The following is a 19,982-nucleotide window of genomic DNA, read 5'->3' on the forward strand; positions in this document are numbered from 1 at the left end:
AAGATAAGATATTGCAAGAACTGTTTTATAAATATAAGATTTTATTTCAAACAAATAACCATTATATTTCTATTTTGTAGTCATATTTAATTAATAAAAAGTAAAACAAAAAGTTTGATTGAGTTTAATATTTTTTTCATAAAAATCTATTTTCCGATCAAAAACTTTTTCGATGGAAATGGTGCGCACAGTCAAATATTTGCTGTTATAACAAAAACGTAATAAATAACAATACTATCTTGGCTCTTAAATAAAAAGTTTCGATTGGGATACTCTGTTGTAATAAAGTAAATAAGAGATGTAAAGTTATATAATAAAAATATAATGAAAATAAAAATGTATAATACATACGATTTAAGAATAATAGGCAAATTATGATAAATAAAATCAATGGCATAATTAACATTTTCGGGATTGCCGTTCAAAACGGCGTTAATTATTGTCATTCTGTATTGTTTACGAAGTTTGAGTTCATACATTATAGACGCATTGAGGTATCTGAAAAGTGACAAATTTAATATCTGATTGTAAACGCGTTTATCTGTGTGATCCATTTCTTAGAATTCACCTGTCGATTAAGTGAGGAATTTTAGTACATCCGAGTGCACTCAGCAGGAGTTCCTGTTCTGCATGTAAGTCAGTGCGCAGAAATCTGTTCCAAACTGTTTGCCAAACATTATCATCACCTGCTCGAACACCCACGCAATACACAAAGCTCTTAAGATTTGCTGATATTAAGCTATATATATACATAAAAAAATGTTGTGAAAATATATAAATATATTAATAAATATATAAATAATATATTGTGTTAACTAAAATTAGTTATTTTTCTTAAAGATAAAATGTATTAGTATATTACACGAAAATATTTATCGAAAGATGAAGTACATATTAAAAACATAAATGAAACAATTGACAAGATTGCCTTTTAAAATTTGGAAATATTCAAATTTTAATATAAAATATTAATATTGCAAATATATATGTATAATTGTATATTGGTTTTACAATTTTTTGCTATTATAATTAATCATACCTTTCCTCAGACAAAATCCACGTTTTAAATAAAATTTTTGATGTCTTTAAACAGTGAATATTATTAATTGAGCACGCAGTAGACAGAATCAATTCGCGATGCATTTTCTTTATTGAACTGTCCATGGAACTTTCCATAAAACTTAATAGATTATACATCGGTTTAAGTAAGTTATTTGCATAGTTCTGCAAATTATATATTGAAACAATATAATATAAAAGATATCAAAAAATTAAAAGAAATATCATCAAATTTTATAGTTTAATCGTTCGTGATGATAACAATTTTTTTAGTACAATTAGAATTTTTATTTGTGACATATTTTTTAAATAATTAATAAGTTAAATTTTGAAATCAATTTGGTGCTTATATAGAAGAATAACCTTACCTGAAACAGACGTTGTACTCGCGGTGAGCAAGCTAAAATATGATTGAGAAAATTGAAGTTATTTACCGCAGCAACCCACGGTTCGTATTCGGTTTCACGAATAAGATATGTCGCGAGATCAAATGGAATGGAATAATCCACATAACCGGCTCTAGCTAAATTAAAAGCATCATCTAAAAGTGCAGCCCTATTTATCACATGTATTTTTTTTAAATTCTTTAACTTCAAGTAACGGATAAGTGTTTGCCAGTTATTTTTGTCATAATTAACTCTATAATATCCAACTTGCTGAATATTAAAAATCACCCACGAGTTCGATTTTACAGAGCCGATTAGCGTGTTTTTGGCTTGTGGCTTCAACCAAGTAGTCGTAGTAGTTCGATCAAATGTGGAATTCGAGTCTTCGGTAATGAAGGTTAATGGTATCCACCAACTCGATTTTTCGAAATTTGTTTGTGCCTCATGATTTAGATAAAATCGTTCTTGCGAGGCAAACAGATTTTTCGTCTTGTTGTTTCGCGTAATGATCACTAAAGGATATCCTGGCTGATTTGCCCAAGATTCTACGACGTCTTTTATAGATATGCTTTTGTACAAATGCCTTGTTATATTTGATGCAGTTTGCAAGTGTCGATACAAGTCGAATGGAGTGGCTGCTTCATATGACCTAATAATAAAAATAAATTTTTGTGATAGAAACAATGTTAACTACAAAAAGTAAAACTGTTGTTATTTTAAAAAAATAAAGTAACTGCATGCATTACAATAATAATGTTATTTATGTTGAAAAAACATCGATAAAAATTTAGAAATGTTTTGTACGTATTATATAATATACCTACAACTCGCGCAAATAATTTTGTAATCCTAATTGAAATGCTGTGCTTCCGATGATATGACTGATCATACGAATTACGGAGGCACCTGAAAACAATATAATATGTTACAATCTTTTTTAATATTTTATGGTGAGTTATGTGAGTCTTTCAGAAGCTAAATCTCTACGTTTCATAAATTTGAGTAAACATAAATTATAATTAATTTTTGACTCAAATGATTTTTTCTATTTTTTATTTTATAGATTTTATTATTATAAGTTTAGCATCTTAGTCAATCTTATGTAAAAATATTGTTATATTCTGTTAGATTAAAAATTATTTAATAAAAGATTAAAGGCTAAAGTAAGAAGAAAATATCTTGTATACGTATTGTGTACTTGCATTAATATTATTTAATATTATTAAAATTATTATTATTAATTTTGTTAAAATTAATATTTAAATAAAAAAATTATGTTAAGATAACATGATTAGCTTTGTACACGTGTAATTTTAAGGGTAACATAAACCATAGACTTAAAATCACAAGTTTTAATAATTTCCTGTAATCGCTTTTTTAAATTAAAATTTTAAAAATGTAGTAGCAATGTAAATAATTAATTATAATTCTTATAAAATTGTTAATATGCACAAACAAGAACAACATACAATATTAAAGATAAAGATGTTGAAAATTAAATCCAATGATTAATTGTAGATTTATTATATGTTTGATTTAAATAAATAATAATTTTTGAGGATCTCTCTAAATTATCACATGATCGAAAGATAATCCTATCTATTTTGCAAGATTGTTACAGATATTTACAGTGATACGGTGATTAACGGATTATGTAAGAAATAAGTGACGCAGCATTCATAAGCGATCAAAGGTGAGCGCGAATATCAGTCATGTATATTTATTAATAAAATGTAGCAAAATTCCTACATCTATTTATTGTATTCTGTTTAGAAATATATAATTATAAATTACTTGAATTAAAATTATTATGTGAAAGGTTTAAAAATTATTATTTCTATCAATATGTGTAGAAACATCTCTTCAATGTAAATATTATTGAACTTACGTAATATAAAATACTGAAATAAATAGTCTTGCATATTTTATACTGTACCTTTCCCATAGGAGACAAAGTCTAACGTAGCCATAATGCTGTTACGATCCCCGACCTCTTGACCATTTAATGTGCGTGTATGATTGTCGGAATCTGCGAGTAGTGTCGGCTGCAAGCAATCTACTGCGAATACATTCATCATTCTCAAATCCGATTCTGCTAAGGAAACGCCAAAATATTGAAAATACGTGGCAAAGCCCTCCTTCAACCAGACGACGTCCCAGAATGCGGGTGTTACCAGATTGCCAAACCAACTGTGAGCATACTCGTGAGTCATCACTGACAGTCCATTCACGACTTTTTTTGTCGGAGTTCCATCCTCATGCAACACTACAGATTCTCTGTAAGTGATGAGGCCCCAATTCTCCATTGCATTGAAATTGAAATCCGGTATCGCAAATTGATCGACCTTCACGAGCGGACTTTTTACTAATAACCATGTCTGTAACGCCGAGTAGACCGTCCAACCGCGATTCAAGGCTATTGATCCACGAAACTTCATGGAGTCTCTTGTCCACATCTTGAAGTCCTCCGAAATTCTTGATCGTTCTGGGACAAACTTGTGTACTGTCCATCCTACCAAATACGTGGACATTCGTGGTGTACGGTGAAATGTCGTCACGCAGTACGTATCATTTCTATAATCAATGTTACGATTACAATAGTAAAACTATTTGCTTTTGTTTGCTATTTTACGAATATTTTTGTATGTGTTTTTAATTTGATACGATTGGAGAAGTTATATACTAACTCTATTCGTATAGATTCCACTGGAGTATTACTCGTCGCCTTTTGATCCTTATGGTGGCCAATATGCAATTGAAATTCCGCTTTTAAATAAGGCTCGTCCATACAAGGGAATGCACGACGTGCGTATGTGGGCGAAAATTGTGTTACACCAATTCGTCTAAAATATATAATATAATTAACAGTGTAAAATAAACTACAATAAGTGAAGAGTGTTCTCATCATTATAAACAGATATATCTAAATGATGGCTTCCTAACTTTTTATTGACTTTATGATGAGCAATAAAATTATAATTAAAGTATACGAAATTATATACAATATATATACACAATTTAAAAAATCTTAAAGAGTGTTTCATGCTCAGCATATTCTGACATAAACTTCTCATTACATTCGGATTTTATTTCGATTACTCTTCCTAGCCGCTTTAAAATATGACATATATAGGATGTCTTAAAATTCGCGAATCAAAATACTACAGCAAAAAAGTTCTTGAAAAAATAAGTTATAAGAATATTGATCATTTGTCGTATCAAACAAATATTTTTGAGATATAGAAGTGTAAAATTGGCTAGATATTACGGTTAATTACGATTAAACGGTCGTTTGTGAGTCGAGCACATCGTAATCTATAAATGGCCAGTATTTAATCTTTACGACATAATATCTATGTTATAGATTTTAAAATTATATTTTTGCGCACTGCTAACAGCGTTGACTCTTAATAGCCTTTATGTTTTTATTCAATTTTTTGTATTGTTTTAATCTTTAAGTTTCAAAAATTACTGTGCTCAAAAAACAAATAACATATATTTTTATAACTTTTTTCCAAAAGTTTTCTTGCTATGGTATTTTAACTCGTAAATTTTTTTAACACCTTGTATAACAGTTTTCTCTCAAAATATTACCTCAGTCTTCCATCAACTTCATATAGACTTGCGTAAAAGCCGAATACATCATTTGCGATACGTCCTTTGAAGGATACTTCTAATGTATATTTCGCAGGGTCTAGTGAGCGCTCGAGTTTAATCGTAAGCATTTGTGTATCTTCGTCATGGGTGTAATGTAAAATCCGAGTCAACCGGCCCGATCTATCGAATAAAGATGCATTTGTTTGTATCTTTAATGCATCTGTGTGCAGCACGATAACATCTGTTTTTTCGAGTACTTGTAAGGTGATCCGTACGTGACCATCGTAATCCACGTCAATCGGATGTGTATAGATCGATAGATCATAAAATACAGGAACGATTTTTTTGGGTAGTCGATACCGTGGGGAAATATGCTTCAAATTTTCATTTTTATTCGTGCCGTCGTTATCATGTGCAAACGTTAGACTTAAAGCGACAAAAATAACTAATGTAGCCAAGAAAAACAGAAAGTGATTAGACATGATAATCTATCAGCATACATTTGCTCAATCGATTTATAGAAATCTTCTTAACCAATTTCTTTCGCTTACATAAAGTTCGTGAAGAGGTATCAACGTGTATAACCTTACGTTATACACGTATGTATATACTTGACAATGAGATAGATGTAATTGACACATGCACACATACACATACGCGCACGTAAGGTCACATTCGTGTAGTTCTATAAAATACTAGTTCTAATGCTATTGATACTGCCGTAACGTAATATTTTTAATAATTTATTGCACAACAACGCTTAGTAATGTTTACGGTGCGTCGCCGTCTTAAGACTATATATGTTATTCGGAATTACTGCGTACTTGTTATATTATTTGTTATTCACAGTCTCTCTGTCGTAAGTAGATCATCATCAACTTTGATCAGACATGTAATAAGATAATATTTGTGTCTCTGACAATAGCGATAACAAGTTTCAGACCACAGTAGAATATACTTACGCTATCTGTAATACAATATTATATTAAATGTTAATATTGATTAATTTTTATATTAGCACAGCGATGTATGTATAAAATAAAAAATGCGAAAAAATGGGAAGAGAAAAATGTATCTATATCAGATAATTATCTATAAACTGTATAAAATGTCGAATATGTCGGATTAAGAAAGTAATCTAGAAAAGATTTCCGTTTTTCTTTCTTATCAAATGGGATTCCCAAGATTTATCTAAAGAATCTATTATAACTGATATATCCTTTCTTTTAATTTTTGCCTTTAATATCCACATTATTTCTTTGAATTAGACTTATCGACTTTTGTGTGGCGATTTATTGATAGATATTACTCATATTATTCTTCGTTTGATCGAGATGGTGACTGCTAGTTGGTGACAGTGTTGAGGTTTTAGGCACAACTTCGTGAGATTTGCATATAATTGCCGTAGGCTACATGTCTTGCCTTTAGGCTGCGTTGAGGTTTACCTACGTCCTATACACCTTGATATTGGAAATCTAAGCGATACCATACATTTAGCCTCTAGTTATGACTCTCTGATAGGTTTCCATATATAACTTATTTACAGGGAACATTTAAAAAAGAAAAGTGAAGTATTTTGCAAGTCTTGATAAAGTATAATAATTAAAATTAATTAAGAACACATATGACTGTATTCTAATAAATTAAATTCATTTGCTCTTTTGCAAATGTTTATTTTGTAGAACAAAGACGAATCTTTTACAATAAAGATCGTATTAACATTTTATTATAAGATTTGTTTTTATATTTCTAAAATTAAAAAACAATTTCTTTCAAAAATAGTTTTATTTATTGTTAAATTTTAATACACATTCTCCTAGTATTAATGAGATTATGCAGAAAAATTGTTCGATTCTATCTACGTAAACTAAATAATTACTATTGCTGCCTTATATATTATTTTATTATACATTTTTCAATTCGTAAAATTATAATAAATTCTATAAAATAATTATCTATTTAATCAATATAAATCACTGTTTCACCATTCTTCTAATAATTTAATTTCTGCATTTTAATATCAATTTTTACAATACCTGCAGTTAGTTTTTAATACGGGACACTATGATACTATAACTATAAGTAGTAGGAATACACTATAGACTGCGTCAAATGGAGAGCGCATATATGTATAATTGAAAGGCTGACACGGCGGATGACTTGAAGGAAGTTGCAGTCATGATTGGCCTGCATAATGAAGAAGCTCGAACGCTATTATACTCGATGGCAAGCTTAAAGTTCCAGTAACAACCCGATAGGTACCTTGTGACAATCCTGAAGCGTTGAGAAACAATCCCTGGGAAAGTTTGTTCGGGATATTCCAGTCTTTGTATGGATAAAACAGTGGACTGCGTATGTGTTTGCATAATTTTCTCCTTTGCAAATTCGCCTCTCGAGAGTTAAGGTACTTTGAAATTGCATCGATGATGCGCGAATGTATAATGTGGTCTCTTCACGCATAATATAATTATTTTAAATTAATAGGATGAAAAATATCGCTTTGCAATGTTCTCAATAAGTTTTAGCAATTATTCGAATGATTATAAGGACATTTGTGTCGTTTAAAATAAATATTAGTTATAAATATACCTAAATTTCTAAATAAATAAATATTAATTATAATTATATCTAAAAGATGTAATTATAATTAATAATTTTCTTTAAAATTCATATTATATTTTTTATAATCGCTTTCTTGTTTACTTACGAATTGACTCTTATTGTCCTTCACCTCGTTTTAATTATTATATCTAAAAGATATTTTTATATTACTTCAAACATTATGTGAAGCAACAGGATAAAATTGAAATAAAATAGCTGATAATATTCCACAGTTCGTTATAGCAACATAATTATTCATACAAGTTATATTTCACAAAGAAAATTTATCGGATAAAAAAAATATTTTAAGAGTAAAAATACTCTTTAAAAATTTGAAAATAAATGATCTTCGAAGTATAATGCTCATTGAACTCACTGATAAATCGAGTTATCATTAGATAATAAATTTTATCATTCTTATCGAATATCTTATAAAGCAAAATCCAGTATATTTGCAGCTTATGAAGAAAACATTGCGGGTCAACCAGGTATTTTTAATTCTGCGAATTGTTATCTAATTACAAGTGTCATAAGTCAGATAATTATCGTTCAAATATTTCTACATTCGAAGATCAATAAAAATTGACTAATACAGGGTACAATAGTCTTTTATTGATTAAAGATTACAAATTAATCTTTTATGAGATTGCAGTTAAATTAAATATATTGTTTACACTGCATTTCCTATATTCTAGGATGTGTATATATCATTCGATAATTTATGTTTTGTTGATTTTTTGCATCATATCTCGTCAACAATCCGATAAGATTTGGCATCATAATTAAAAAACGTAACTAATTAAATAAAAATTGATTTCTCTGAATTTGTTGCGTGTTCTAAGAAGTCAAAAAGAATATCGCTTTCTTCAGTTGTTAACAACTTGAATCCATTGGTGTCATTTTTATGAAAGAATCTGTTCTTAATTAGACTTAGATAGATCTTAATCTGTATAATGATACCATAGATATCTTGGTACGTATATTTTGTGATTCATAAATGAAAAAAAAATAACAGTTTTATGACGAATAATATGTATATACATATACTCTTACTTTGGGAATTTCCGCTTCCCAATTTTTATTTACTTACTTTAATTTGCGGTAAAATAGAAATAATAATTTTGTTTTTTTTTTTACAAATGGTTAGATTAGAAATAAATTTAGTCCTTTTTATAAATTAAAATAAATAGTAATATTTCATATTTCTCTCTCTTCTATTTTGTTCTGCCTCCGTTTCGTAGAATATAGACGCATTTTCACGCCCCGAAGAAAAGCAAACATAGACCATGCAAATAGAATTATGTTTGCTTGATCGTTTTTGACTTCCATCGAAAACTGCGCCGATATAGAGATAACAATTCGATTGTTCAAAAATCTGTCAACTAACTGTATCCATAGCAAAATTTTTATTTTTATAGTTTTTTTTGCAATTTGTAACTTTAATATTGTATTATTTAAGTTAAAACAGTAAATACAATTTAAAAAAAACTATATTCAAGTATATGTATATAAATGTATATATATATATATATATATTATTTCTAATCGCATTTGCTTAAGATATTGTATTTATTTAATAATTTATGATACATATTTATAATAATTTATGATACATATTTATATCGATTCTTTTATATTTCTAGATATTATACACAGTTTTATAATGATAGTATACTAATAAAAGTTATTACCTTAAAAGTTATAATATTATAAATATTAAATGCAATAAACAAATTTTATCGTAGTAACATTTAGTATAAAATAAAGTCTATAAAAAGAATAAATGTGGTAATACTAATTAGAATAAATAAACTCCAGCAATCGCTCTAGAAAAATAAATATATAAAACTCGATTTCTTTGGTTTTTTTGCTCTCAGAATGCTCGCTATCATATTTTTTATCATCTCCTTCGAACTCTAGAGTGATATTGATGTCTTCACATTACTGCGTCGAGGTTTGATCCAGACGTCGTTTCAATATTTACTCAATCAACAATCGATTGTGATGAATATCCTTATTTATCAGAAAATGCTAAAGTATACTTGTTAAGATTGACAGCGCATATTTGGATGATACTTGATCTTGCAAAAACCAGTAATAAAATAAGTATTCCTCTAAAGATTTATCATATTTTTCCGTTGCATTTTTTGTTGCATACTGCAAGCAAACTTTTCATAAATATTAATAATTGTTTTTTTCATTGATTTAGTAAATAGAAATTATCCTTCGTGTGTGTTCTTTTGATATATTAAAATGAAGCAATTTCAAGATTACATTATTAAAGTGCTCGCCTCTTTTCTTAACTATTGTAATATATTGCCAGTCAGATTATACAAAATTGTTTTCTAAAGAATAATAATTCGATGTACAGCAAATTTATTGCTGCTAAATAAAAATTTTAATTGATTTACAATTTAAAAACATTGTTTTTTTATTAAACATATAATTTTAATAAATTTTTTGACATAAAACAAATAGCTGTAATTACGCTTATTAACGTAAAGTTTCCTTTGACGTCAGCTTTTTTAATTTTTAATTGTCCCAGACAGTGTACAAAGGTCTTTCTCTCTTTTCTCTATTTTATATATGCATACCTTTTTTTATTTCTTTTAATGCATTTTCGCTTAACAATTTTTATTTAAAATTATAAATGCATCACAGAATTTCCATCGCGTTCAAAATACCTCTGGCGACCAATTAATTAACATCAACTTTCGATTCAGACGAGGCTTTCTCGAGTCTACGTTGCGACAAAATCAAATCAAGATCCGCAGATCGTTGGTAAGGACGCTGGTCGAGGCGACGGTTGTCGTGCTCAAGTAAAAAGAAGCAATAAAATAAAAAGTCTAGCATTTAGCCGGGACCGAAGCCTAATTCGGTCAGGGCAACGAAGGCGAGTTTTGCTCTGAGGGTCTTTGCAAACTGTCTCCTACATCGCCTACCTTGCTTGCCCCGATAACATCGATGACGGAAGCTCGGAAATTCGATTATAGGACCGTTTGAAAGCTTCGTCCTCTCTCTCTTCTTCAGACGTTCTATTCGTGACATGCATACGCAATTAAATACGCGATGTGCTGCATATATGCATATGGCAAATCAAATAGTTAATGTAGACACTGTTTGCTAATATAATATTTGTTAGACTATTTAATTTGTAAACAATTTTTATCACTTTATAAAAGATATTTCTAGATACAACAAATAATTAGTCTGACTCGTGACATATTGATTGTCCTATCGTTACATGCAGCTATCATGCATTGATGAATGAAAAGTAACATAAACAGTTTATCGTAATCGTAATAATTTATTTAAAAAGTTTGTTTTTTTTGCTTATGTATATAAGTTTAACACTTGATGTTTGAAATATTAATACAAAAAATTTTTTAAACGTTTATTGAAAAATAACTGTAAATCTAGTTTGATAATTATTACAGTTTTTATTGTTTATTGAATGAAGAAAAAAAAAGGTTCAGAATTATTTGAGTGCACTCTGTAACGCCTGTGCGCAATATCATGTTATGATTTCCTGAGTGCTTGGCTTTTTACTGTAGTAATTGAATTGTTTACGCAGTGTATATTTTTTTTACAAAAAATACTTTTAATTTTAAGTACTATTTAAAAACTAAAAATTTTCTTTATAAAAAATAGAAAAGGAAAATTTATACATTTTCTTATTTTGACTGCAGCATTTCTGCGTTGTATTTTAAAATAAAATATTATTTGAACTTCTTTAATTTAGAAATATGCTATTTATGCTTTTAATATTAAAATATATTTATAATTTTAAAAATACGTTGCGAAAAAATTAAAAAATAGGATTAACCTAAAAATCATAGCTTTCAGTGATGCGTATGATCATATTTGATTTCTCCAGATCAAATGCATTTGCATCGAGTCGAGCATGTTCTTGGAAAACCTAACTTATATTGAAAAGTACAATATATGTGCAAGAGGTATACTAATAAATTGAATTTTAATACAGATTTGTTATACGTATTTATAAAGTTTTAGTATTGTTTTAGTATTTAATTTGTTTGTTTTATTAAAATTATTTATATTCTTTTGTGTATTAAAATTTTATAAAAACATAAATAAAAATTAAAGTAACTATTGATTTATATGTTACATGCATATTGTATAATTTTATATGTAATATATTTTTGTATGTAATCTGGATTATCTAGATTTTCATTAAAACCAAAATCACATACGCGTATTTCGCACCTATATCATGCTCGTTATGTTTTTATTCCTAAATTAATAATTTTTCCGGTTTACTTAAGCATTAAAGCTTTAATATTGATTCTGTCATTTTGCATCGCGAAAGTTACAACGGGACTACATAGCTGGTGTTAATCGGTGTTAAGCACGGCTATACGAACGACTTCCTTATATCTTTATCAGTGTTGCAGAGAGAAAAGAGGATCGTTCTTTAGATGACCAGGGTGGTCTTTGTATCATACGAGTAAATATTAGCAGAGGATGATGAGAACCCCTCCGCTCGCTTCATCTTACTTTCTCCTTCCTCTTTTCATTGACGACAAGCTGATGGTTCTCTTTGCTCCAGCAGATCTGTTCATTCCGTCGCGACGTCATTCTGGAGGCTTTTACCTGTCCTCTTCAAACCGACCGGATCTCACCGAAAATTCACTCTGATATTACCCTCTATTCAAGTATGAACTCGGTGTCTTTTCTTCTGCGTGGTAGACAACGCCGATCAAAAACTGTATATTACAGAAATTGAATTTGATACTGTGTTTTGATATAAATTCTATAATAATCGTATTATAGTATATAGGCACTTTAACTGTAAACTATTCGTACGTTTATACAGCAATTTATTAACATATAATAGATACATTTAAATAGATTTTAATTAAATTCTAATTTTTATTAGACACTAATATTAAACGTTAAATGTTTATTTTTTTTTTTAAGGTAGACGAATATATTTTCTATTGGCAAAAGTTCCGAGATTTTAATAATATAGCATTAAGGTTGTCTATACTGTTTGTGCTGTTTTGCTCAATAAGGTGCATGAAATGAGTCTAGTCTGTCCCCCACAGGCGCACCTGTCTCGCTAGAAGCGTTCGATGAAGATCGTGTGCGATTGAGTACTGCGGTCCAAAATTAACCCCAATGCACGGAAAGTACAGAATATAGCGTAGTGACGTCAGGAACGACGTAGGTTTCGTGATGCGGTTCAGATAGGTCGAATAGAAGCATATCCGCGCTTTAATACGAACACTAACACGTTATTGTTCATGTAGTTATTGCTATCCAAGGACGACTCGGTTTAGCCATACAAATGTTTTGTATGTGTAGAAGGCATTTATTGTACACATATTTGTGAAGTGCTTATAATTTTGAGATATTTGCAAAAATCATAGAATTAATTATTTCTTTTTTTTTTATCTACTTTGCTTTAAACTCCAAGTAAGAAAATAACTCGATTGCAATGTCTTGCTTACCAAGTATTTTAATGATGTAGTGATATTCCATTTGTTACTTTATATAATAGGATTAATTTTGGGCAAAGATTTGTTGCCCATCAATGTCAAAGCAAAGGAATGATACTAACGGATGCTTTGTGTGGAGTGACTACTAGATACAGTTGCTGCAATTGTACTGGCTAACGCGAAACGTATTTTCTATAACTATTCATAAATTAGTATAGTCAATACTATACTAATAGTTAAGACTAATGCGTGACAAATATAATAAAGAATATCGTACAGTAATTAATGTTATTGCATTTTGATCTTATTATCATCAGTATTTTTTATATTTTATATTTAATTTTATATTATATATTTATGTACTCAAATATTATTATAATAAATTGGAAAATAATTAATAATGTAGTATGTTATAAATAGTGATTTTAATCAGAGTGTAAAAGCACCTTAGGTAATCATTTATATATGTAAAAGAAAATCAAGTGATTATTTCCAGTTAAACTCTCAGTTAAACACTACAATATTGTTTACTACGATACTGTTTAATATCATGTTATTAATATATGGTATATAACCTTTTATTATTAATATATTTATGATGTTATACAATTGTTATATTATTAAAAGCTATTAATAAGGATATCTACAGATATTAATTGGAGAATGTAACAGGTAGACAACGACAAAGTGCTAAATTTTGATTGATCTGTTTTAATGACAGTTCCCAACACCTTACCTAATCGCTAGTTCTTCCGCTCTGTATTCGTGAAGTTGGTTCCAGCCGCTCATCCATAACACAAGTTCCCTAATGCAAACTTGCCTTTGACAAACTATAAAGTGTCAACGGATTAGCGAACGGTGAATACGCCGCATAATTTAGAAGAGAAAACTGCAAGAAATACAAGTTTGTTGCGGCAATATAAGGCTATTTGAGGTTATTGCACCTGTTTTAATAAAGAAACTTGCTTATAACTCGGTAATGGTTTTGCAACAAAATTTACAAATTACTGCTGTCCAATTTTTATAATTTTGTCTTGCGATGAACAATATTCGTGGAAGATTTTATCTACGTGACCGCTCTATGTAATAATTAAGTTATTATTAAGTTATAAAGGAAATGAGAGATATATTGTTTTGAATTTTAAGAAAATTTATTTACCCAAAAATATATTATATATAGAAGTTAAATTATATTGAGCTATATATTTATTTATTTATTTCAAATTTTAAGATAAATAAATAAATTTTTAACTTTATATGAATATATTACAATCGCTTCACAAATCCCTGTCTTCTGATCTTCTTCATTATACTTTTATCACGTGTATTATCTTATTGTATATCTGAGTGAGAAAGAAGAAATATTTTAAGATACAAACGTCTAAGAAGTTACAATATATATATGACGAAAATATTTCGTAGAGAGAGAATAAATCATTAATACAATCAATATATATTTTTCTTTTATAACATAGGCTGCTAAATCTTGGTAAACCTCGAGTTGGTTTACGAATAGTATTAAATTATGTATGTATTATTGACTTTCTGTGTTTTAAATCACATCTGTTGATTTATTATGTATTACATTAAAAAATAGCATTATAATTGTATTTTCCGTTGTAATATGAAACAAATTTGCAATAATGCAACGTTCTGATTGTTTGAAATGAAACATAATCCGGACAATCGAACGTTGGCATAATATAGGTACGATAGATATAATCCTGAGCAAATCTCTCTCTCATTCTCTCTCTCTCTCTTTCGCCGGGGTAATATTAATAACATTATGCAAAACTCATAAACCTAATAGATCTACTGCGAGAAATGAAATTTGTACAATATAGCATTTGATTGCCGTAGGGCGTACACATATGTTTTCTACAATATCCGCGAGTATTGAATTCATTATGATTATAATATAATAATAGGCTTCAAATGTCGCTCGCGCAGATCGCGCGACTCCGTTGCGATCAAGTAATGTCGTTAATCGAAATACTTCAGCGACGCCGAGAGTCACCAATGATTATGAGGAAAAGTAGGTGAATTGATAACGACTCTATGAGAAACGAAGAGAAATTCATCCCTCTATAGACTGAAAAGTACCGAACGCTCCTGCGCAAGCGTGTATCGGGACGGGGGTTGACGACGGTGCACGGCGTCGCGACGCCACCGGCGCTCACTTGAATCCTCGCCGCGTGTTCGTTGGGCGATTCGCCTTGAAAGACCGTGTCCGAGAAAGGAGACGTGAGGAAGAAGTTCGGCCGACTCGCGGCACAAATACATCGATCGTAGATCGATACTAGGTGTAAAATCCATGTCGTCTCGACGATCAATCGAGACACGTGTTCTGCTACTCCTTTTTGTTAGATCTCGATCGTCTGCGCGTACCTCGCGCGAATACGTAATGCCGCGCGAGAGTGTTGAAAGGAGCGAGTGAAAAGGGACAGACGTGATCAGACGAGAACGAAGAACGACGCGCGATGGCTGGAGAGACATCGCGCGCGAAAATGCCTCGGTGAATTGTGTCCGAGTGTCCGGTGATTTAATGTCCTCGACAAGGCTATCTCCTTAAGTTTCGTACCGTCGGACATCCAACGAGCCGAACTTATCGTCAAGGACGATCGCGCGCTATTGTTGAACGCAGATTATGATCTAGAACGATCGAATCGATTAAACACGGTGATCGGAGACGATCCGACTGTACATGTAAGGCCGTTCAAAGGACGCTCAAGGGTAGTGTTGACGTTTATGGAATTCTCAGCTGAACTTCGAGTGCCGATTAACTTTTACAGAATCATCGATGTTCCAACGCCGTGAAGCGATCTACGACCACCGGTCGTCACGCCGTGAGATGATAATTGTCGCGTGCCGATCGGAAAACTTGGCGCCGACGCGTGTACGGAAGATGGAAGTAAGAACTCGCGTTCGTGCGTCCGCGTGGAGCACTAAGGGTTGAAGTTTCGAAGTTCCGCTGGCCTACTTCGACTCTGTCCTCCGGACGGAGGGCGCGCGAGGTGAGGCTATCACTTGCTTACTTGTTGCCGTGCTTTCCGGTGGGATATCCGATCATGTCGATTACACGAAGAGGTTTTGGGTCTGGACGTCGAGCTTTTATCGTCAGACACGAAGCAAGGATCGGACGTGATTATTTAATAGAAGGAATAGAGCTTAACTCAACTACTTTGATTCTTTTTGATATGATTAAAAATACAAGCTCGTTCTGGAATTCATTATACATTATTTTCAGATAAAAGATTTAGTAGAATTAAGCGTTTTTAATTCAAGCGTGAAATATACAAATTAATTTCCTTCTCTAGTACTTTAGCTCATCGTTCAAAGACGAGTCATCGAATATTATCTCATTGCGAGCAATTTTTTAACAAGTAGTATATCTGTTTAAAATAGATAAATACGAGATTATTATTTAGTAGGTAATAATTAATACCTAATTGAAATTAAATTATATTTTCCAATATTGTTTTCAATCTTATTATAAACTTCACTTTATAACTGGATAACATATTACATGCCATGTAATAGTATGAGAGAGGATAAATCGTAAATATTTCCAACAATTATTTAAAACGCACTGAGCGAAAAAGAATATTTGTTAAATAAATAAATATATGTATATATATATATATGTATAATAGTCCAAAGTTTAATACGTCTTACGTCTAACCGATATTATTCGCAATTGAGTTTTCAGTTCACTGCACATTTTGCAGTCCGTCGCGTTGTTACGCTTCATATTTTGTTCGCATTGCACGTCATGCCATAAAATATGAATAGGCTACCGATATAATGTGACAGTAACGTTATAATCGGATCCACCTTACAACGAAACATGCAATATGAAAAATACATTTCGTGTACTCTTAAATAAAAATATTTTAGGTTTTCCAAATATATCATCACACTCGCTAGGTATTTCTATTGAAATATCTAAAACATTTTTAAAAACTTTAGATAAAATCTATCGAATATAGATGTATATACATTTCAATTTTCTATTTCTTTCATTAAAATTTTTTTCAGCTATTTGAACTTTTTTTATATTATCTAATTTAACGTTTAAAATCAATTAAATGTTTAGTATATTTGCTCAATTTAATTTGTATCACATCCAGTATCGATGCAAGAAGAGAATTGTGTAGTCGAATCTAACGCTAGATGTATACAGTGAAGGTGCGACGGAACACAAGTTTTTAAACCATCCGCAAGAGTTACAGTCTCACGCGATCGTAGCAAGTGCCGATGTAAACGAACTCTAGATCGTTTTATTCTGCTCGGTCAGGCGGCACAGCATCGAGGTCGTGATTGACAGGCCGAGCGAGTTTCGAGCGGAAAAAAAGAGAACCTCTGACAAAATATGGCTGTCACGATTGTCCTGTGAAGAAGAGCATTATCGGATCTGCTTTTTATTTTCCCGTTTTTTTATTCGACGCGATGGGTGGCCATGACCTACGATCGACTAATCGTTAGGTCTGACGAAACGATAGTAATCTACACAATATGTGTTGTGCTGTTCGATTGTCGTATATCGTCCATCACCGCTTATGCGAAGTCATTTTAAGAATGAAGTATAATATGATTTATACCTGTCTCGCCAGCTACTTATTAACACTCTTCACATCAGTGTCAGAGATTGAATAAAGTTTTATTTATATCGTGGATTTGTTACGTAAGAGTAAAGTAGTGATAAAAATAAGTATATAGTGTATATATAAGTATATATTTTGAGTAAAGTATATAGAGTAGTAAAATAGCAATCAAAGAGAAGATATTAAAATAAGACTCCTATTTTGGCAAAAATTATTAATACATTAATTTAACAAACTTAATACTTATAATTTGATGACACATTTATAAATAATAAATATATATTTACAAATATTTGTTAGATTCTTTCTTCTAGAGTAATGTATTTCTTAATTTATTTAATCAACAAATATCAATGAAAAATGCTTGTATGAGAGATTATTTAAGAATGATTGTGATTGTCGAAGGATTCTTGTTAGCGTGTCCTTTGCTCGTCTTTGATAGGACAATCGATAAATATCGATTAGTTTATACTTTGTGGATATATAACCACCTACACCTACATATTTTCTTGTCATGGCCATTCGCATGATGAATACTCGTAACAGCCCGAGAAGAGCTTTTTAGATAATACAATGGAATTATTAATCAGTAACGTTGAATTTAATAAATAAAAAATTAATCGAGAGTACATATTATATAAAAATTTAAAATATTGTTTTATATTTTTGTTATTTTTAAATGTTATTTATTTTTTTCAGTATTTGTACATCACTCAAAATAGAAAGCTTTTAAGTTAATTTAATTTAACGTTATAATTATGATTTTAAAAAATTGAGAAAATTTACACGTTGACGTACACAATGAAACATGTAAGACAATTTAGTATTTGCGCTTGTATATTTTTTAACATCGTCTTGAATTCACTGAAAACTATGTTAGCTAAAGTTTGCTTAGTATTGCTGGAAACACGTAATGTAACACTTAAATCTTTTCCGAGGTCATGGGTCTTGAAATTACGAGAGATTAATGTGCGACACACACATTTGCAGGTTTTTTTCTGTAAACTAAAATGATAACTTAATCTATCTCTAATTTACTTTAAGTACGGCTTCATTTTTCTAGTAAAAATTTCGCATCAAAATTACTTGATTACGTTTGACAATAAAGCTGCTATACAGTTTTATTGCAAGAATTGTTATAGCGTTTAAAATTTAATATACTGTATATATAAATCGCGGAATTTGTTAAGAACAAAGTATTTACATCTCTGGAAATATTTGCATATACTCGTGTATGAAAATGATTCGATAAAATCTATTTCGTTTTTGTCTCATTGATGATTCTGTGTATCGAATATTCGAACCTAATATTGAAAATTTTTATGCGTGCTATCTGATGCACGTATAATTTCTAGTAACGACGTATGGTATTTTATATGCAATATATATATATTATATATGTAGTCATTTGAAAAATAAAATATATCTGTACAAAATATCAAGAACTAGACGTATATGCTAAAGTAGAATAAAATTGTATCTCGTAAAAATATTTCATAGTTATTATTAAAGACTATTCCGGCATTTTATAATAATAAAGCGAGATTAAAACGACATGAATAAAATATCTGCAAACAAATTAATTTTAACTAAATTCTATCTTACAACAGAAATCCAATTTTATTTGTGATTGTCAGAAGTTTGAAAATTGTTAAATATTTTGGAAAAACACTGACAAATGTCAAGTTTTAAAAACTCCCATTTATAATTCATCGTAAAATCAATACCTACAATGGGGACGGAATGTTTTAAGTACGTTGTATATTCATTAGTAAATACCATTGCATTTATTGCGTGAATTATACACGCGGCATTCTCATCCCCATCCTCCACCACCTAAACGCGAATCATGCGCTATGAAAACCGTCGGTCGGTGCGAATTCATTTAAATGCCGTATTTAATTCCACATGCCATATCATAACTATCCCGGCAATAAACATCACACCGGAGATTCACAGCCATGAACTCAGGTCTGATTCCAAATGAATATTTCTTACAGACTACGCGTATTTGCAGAACGGCTGCCGATGTTGTTAACGCGTCGCATGAGTGAAATATTAAAACGTTATTTGCGCTTCAGTTTAATCAGACTTCGCACTGACAGGGTTGTTAATATTATATGTAACGGATAACTGGCGGTTTAAATATTCATCGATACATTGCGGTACAAAGTGCTCGTAGTACCGTGAGAAATACAGGGGCAAGTGTCTTTGCGCGGAAATATGTGAGCATGACGAGCAACCGTGAACTGCTAATTTTGCGAGTTTCATGT

General features: G+C 30.4%; 1 protein-coding gene across 1 annotated transcript; it reads right to left on the bottom strand.

Annotated features, from left to right (window-relative positions):
* Nucleotides 1-564: 564 nt before the first annotated feature.
* On the bottom strand, nucleotides 565-5,170 carry LOC108777418 (thyrotropin-releasing hormone-degrading ectoenzyme-like). The gene is made up of 7 exons (XM_018544293.1): nucleotides 5,040-5,170; nucleotides 4,133-4,288; nucleotides 3,382-4,019; nucleotides 2,270-2,351; nucleotides 1,428-2,094; nucleotides 1,040-1,224; nucleotides 565-739 (listed from the first exon to the last, which is right to left on the bottom strand). The coding sequence occupies exons 1-7, from the start codon at nucleotides 5,168-5,170 to the stop codon at nucleotides 565-567; spliced, it is 2,034 nt and encodes a 677-aa protein (XP_018399795.1).
* Nucleotides 5,171-19,982: the final 14,812 nt, after the last annotated feature.

The sequence above is a fragment of the Cyphomyrmex costatus genome, unplaced genomic scaffold (assembly GCF_001594065.2).
Source record: "Cyphomyrmex costatus isolate MS0001 unplaced genomic scaffold, Ccosl1.0 scaffold43, whole genome shotgun sequence".
NCBI classification, from domain to species: Eukaryota; Metazoa; Arthropoda; class Insecta; order Hymenoptera; family Formicidae; genus Cyphomyrmex; species Cyphomyrmex costatus.

Bases quoted from the DNA above. Each gene is read 5' to 3' on its own strand.
- LOC108777418 (XM_018544293.1), bottom strand. From the start codon at position 5,170: ATGCTTACGATTAAACTCGAGCGCTCACTAGACCCTGCGAAATATACA. The intron at 2,352-3,381 runs GTACAGTATAAA...TATTGTTTTCAG, and splicing joins CTTTGTCTCCTATGGGAAAG to GTGCCTCCGTAATTCGTATG. The intron at 2,095-2,269 runs GTAGGTATATTA...TTTTATTATTAG, and splicing joins CAAAATTATTTGCGCGAGTT to GTCATATGAAGCAGCCACTC.